Source organism: Aethalodelphis obliquidens, unplaced genomic scaffold (genome assembly GCF_003676395.1).
Source record: "Aethalodelphis obliquidens isolate GAN/ISIS:26980383/991018 unplaced genomic scaffold, ASM367639v1 scaffold43, whole genome shotgun sequence".
NCBI lineage: Eukaryota > Metazoa > Chordata > Mammalia > Artiodactyla > Delphinidae > Aethalodelphis > Aethalodelphis obliquidens.
The window spans coordinates 8,128,573-8,132,679 of record NW_020837987.1 but is presented as its reverse complement, the minus strand read 5'-3'; the positions used below and the strand labels follow the sequence as shown (position 1 = coordinate 8,132,679).

At 54.4% G+C, this 4,107-nt stretch overlaps 1 protein-coding gene across 3 annotated transcripts; it reads right to left on the bottom strand.

Moving 5' to 3' along the window:
• Window positions 1–893: 893 nt before the first annotated feature.
• Window positions 894–4,100, bottom strand: MRPS12 (mitochondrial ribosomal protein S12). 3 transcript variants are annotated; one of them, XM_027079499.1, is made up of 3 exons: window positions 3,911–4,100; window positions 3,557–3,624; window positions 894–1,584 (listed from the first exon to the last, which is right to left on the bottom strand). In XM_027079499.1, exons 2-3 carry the CDS (start codon window positions 3,603–3,605, stop codon window positions 1,214–1,216), a joined length of 420 nt encoding a protein of 139 aa, XP_026935300.1. In that variant the 5' UTR covers window positions 3,606–3,624; window positions 3,911–4,100; the 3' UTR covers window positions 894–1,213. The 3 variants fall into 3 exon arrangements, with proteins under 3 accessions (XP_026935300.1, XP_026935298.1, XP_026935299.1); XM_027079497.1 differs by having other exon boundaries at window positions 3,916–4,100; XM_027079498.1 differs by having other exon boundaries at window positions 3,920–4,100.
• Window positions 4,101–4,107: the final 7 nt, after the last annotated feature.

Genomic DNA, 4,107 nt, shown 5'->3' with positions numbered 1-4,107 from the left:
CGTGATGGGGGATTTTTGTCTGTAACTGATGCACTTGTTTGCCCCTAGCTTCGATCCTAAAAGGCCTTGTGGGATGTTTCCAATCCTGAGAACTTCAGGTGTGCTAAGTGCCGTGCAAGAAACAGAGGTGGGCTTTGAGAACGCAGACACGGGCTACAAGGGCTCACCCAACAGCTCCTGTGCCCGGTCTCAGCTGTTCTCCCAGCAGCTCTCACGGAGGCACTGTCATCACTGCCATTTAGTCCAGACAGAAACGGGCTCAGAGTTTAAAAGGCCTGCCCAGCGTCACCTGGCCAGGAAACAGGGGAAGCCGGACTTATACCAGACATTGGGTTCCAAAGCCTGATGATACAAGCTCAGCTCCCAAATTTTCAAACCTAACATGGCCAAGCACATGATCGCGTGAGGGCAGCATCACTCTCAGTGCCATTTTCCAAGGGAGGAAACTGAAGCCAGAGGGGGAAGCAAATATACCCAGAGTCACAGAACAAGGAAGAGGTGGAGGCAGGATGTGAACCCAGGTGTGTGTGAGTCTGAGAATAACAGAAGAGCAGCACACACCATTAATCCTTGCAACACCCCTTCGTGGCCAACATTACAATTACTGCCACTTTTCAGATGAGGAAGCTTGACAGCAGGGCTTTCGTGCCCAGGCCCTCAGCCTGCAGGAAGGGGAACTGGGCCTCAGTGCTGCCCACTAACTCCAAAGTTTAAAACAGAGTGGCCACTGCATGTGTTATACACATAAAGCACCCAGTTTAATCTTCACCAAACCCAACAAAGGCGATACTGCAAGTGGAGCTATTTTTTTCTGCAGGAGGAAACTGAGGCCAGAGGGGATGTCGGTGCCCAAGACCACACAGAGGGCAAATACCATGCAAATACCACAAGGGGGTGGGGGGGCGTGTCTGTGTTTATTGCAACCCCTTCCCAGTAGATGGCACTACAGTGTCTCGTCCCAGCAGAAGAGGTCCCTGGCGCCAACATGGAAACCAAGAGTGTTGGGAGAGGGGCGCCTTTTTTCTGACTCACACCCAGGACCACTATGGGTTAAGGGTGGTCCTGATGGAAGAGGCGGCCAGGCTTTGAACCACGACCAGCTACTTCTAGAGTTGTACTAGCTTCCCAAGGACACTGCAGGGGCCCCGAGGGGAAGGTTTTGTTCTGCGGTGATCACCCAACCGGCCGCGTCCCGGGGGAGGTGGGGAGGGAGTCACTTCTTCTTCTGCACGTGGCCACAGTCGTACTTGCCCCGCACGATGGTGAGCTTGACGCCGGGCAGGTCCTGCGTGCGGCCGCCCTGCACGAGCACGATGTGGTGCTCCTGCAGGTTGTGGCCCTCTCCGGGGATGAAGCAGACGGCTTCCCGACCGGTGCTGAGCCGCACGCGGCAGCATTTGCGGTTGGCCGAGTTGGGCTTCTTGGGCTTGCGGATGAACGTGCGCAGGACCACGCCCTTCAGCTGTGGCCGGCCCTCCGTGGGGCCCACTTTCGTAGGCGGATGCTTTGGAGGCCCCCGGCGGTGCATCTGGTTCAGGGTGGCCATGGGACGCGGGGCCCAAGGCCGCGGGGCCAGGGCTAGGCCTGGAGAGACACAACCGGGAGGACCGTGGTTATTATCCCAGCGAACAGATGATAGCATCAGCCACTCCGCTCTGGTGTTCTCGGCACCGTTCCAAGCACTTCGCCAGGGTGCATTTGTTTACGGCTAGGGGTACTCACGGCTGAGAGTAATATAACATTTATGGAGTAACCACCACGTGTCAGGTCCTATTTTAAGCATTTTCTATGAATTAACTCATTTTATTCTGCAAAATGGGCATTAATTTTAATGCTGTTTAAACAACAGTAAACGCAAACAGGCTCCCACTGTGTCCTGTACTGTTCTATGCATCGTACCTACGTTAATTTATGCTGCTCCACAGCGACCCCAAGGGGTATCCCTGGGAGGTGTCACTCCTCCTCCTCCCGTCGCACCCTCTCCTATCCCGGTGAGCAGATCCTATCAACTGAACCTTCACAACTGATCAGAATCCCTTTTCTCCCTCCCCCATGGCATCCACCCTGGTCCTGTCCACCCCCGTCTCCCACTGGACTCTCCTGTCCTCCTTCCTCCTCCTCCCAGGTCTCCCGACTCCTACTGTCTGCTCTCCACTCGAAGCCACAGGGACCCCATGGACACCTGGGTCAGATCACATCCCTCCCCTGCTCAGAGCCCTCTTGTGGCTCCAACTCAGTGAGGGTAAGAGCCGAATTCCCCCCCGGGGGCCCACGAGGCCCCACCACGAGGCCCCACATGGTCTGCGAGCTATTTCTCTGACCTCATCTCCTCACTTGCCCCCTCGTTATCCCTGCTCCAGCCTCAGCCTGTGTCCACAAACACATCAACAGAAAGGAGGGCAGGGTGGCTGCAGTGCAGTGAGAGGAAAGGCAGGTGGGGGAAAAGGGCAGGAATATGGTTCTAAGGTAGATGACAGGATGTGCTCATAGACAGGAAATAGGACATAAAAAGACTCAAACAACTGGATTCTCTTCAACAAACATTCATTGAGCACCTACTGTGTCTTGGCCCCAATCAATAATGGAGATGAAGGTGACTGAGACAACCCTGGGCCATGTCCTCTTGGAGCTCCCAGGCCAGAGCTGTGAGGTGCATCCTCTCTCTGTGTCACTAGCACGAATGCCCTCTCACACCCAAACGTCACACTCCCCTCCAGATTCAGGGCAGGTCCTTGCCCTACAGTCCATTTCCATGTGTCCTTATGCCTCAAGTTACAGCACAATCCTCAGAGAGGACGAGACATTCCTAGAAGTCTCTTCCGACGGGTCTGCCCTTGACCAAGACTGTTCACCTCTCAGTGCCTCAGTGTCCTCATCTGTATGGTGGGCACCACAGTCAGGTCTCCCTCCTGAGCACCGTGTGTGAGAGGCTTCCATGAAATATGCATGTCAAGCCAGCCCAGATTCCCCAAGCAGGGCACAGATCTGTCTTGTCCAGTCCTGTGACCCTTGGTGAATAAAGGTCTGCAGAGTGACTGAGTGGAATATTTCTCATAAGGGCATGGCCCAGGAGAATCATTTGATGTTTGTGGAAGAACTAGGTTCATAAATAAAGTGTCCCTCTCAGTGCCTGGCATGTAGTAGGCTCTTGAAAAACATCAGTTGGGGACTTCCCTGGCGGTCCAGTGGTTGAGACTCCACGCTTCCACTGCAAGGGTGCAAGGGGCGCGGGCTTGATCCCTGATCAGGGAACTAAGATCCCACAAGCCGTGTGGCTCGGCCAAAAAAAAAAAAAGGAAAAGAAAACGTCAGTTGAATGAATGACTTCAAAGTCTTGCTTGGATGTCTCACCCATGGGAAGTATTTAATATCATTTGCTGAAAAAAATAATTGATCCGAACTCCTGATACCCACCAGACGCCTAAATGCTACTTCCTACCTCTTGCCCTTGCAACCCCTGCTCCGCCGAAACTCGGGGCTATGGCAGAGGGACACAAGTCCCAGGGGAAATAACCCTCACGCAGCCTCGTCTCTGCAGCCCAAGCCCCCCATTTACCATGATTTAGGGACGTGCGGAGGCCACGGAGAAGGCCGGACCAGGACATCCCGCCGCCTGCAGCGTCCCTGTGTTAGGGGATAAGAGATTCATTAAGCAGGAGAAGGGGAAAGTGGCCGTAGTCGGGGGAGGGTCCAAATTCTCCCCATCCCACTCTCGGAGCCTTCCGGTTAAATCTAAGGAATTTCCTCTCATTGTAAAACCACAACCCCTAACGCTGCTAACAGAAAATCCCTCCGTAAATTTAGGCTTGCTCTGAATAGGCTCTCCCAACCGCCCCCGCTCACAAACAGAAGGAAACTAGAAACTGAGAGGAGGCCCGGGAAGTTTGGAGGACCCGAGAACTCTGCCGACCTTACCGACCCTAGCCGGGTCCACAGACACGCCGAATGCGGCCTCTAGCACGGTCTAGGGATTATCCCGGCAGGGATTGGCTGGTTCTGCCTCTCCCGTACACTGAAGGGGCGGGGAACAGACGACGATTGGGCAACGACAGTGTCAATCTCGGTCAACTGTTCTCGCTGATCTTTTTTCTTGAGGCATGGGAGAGG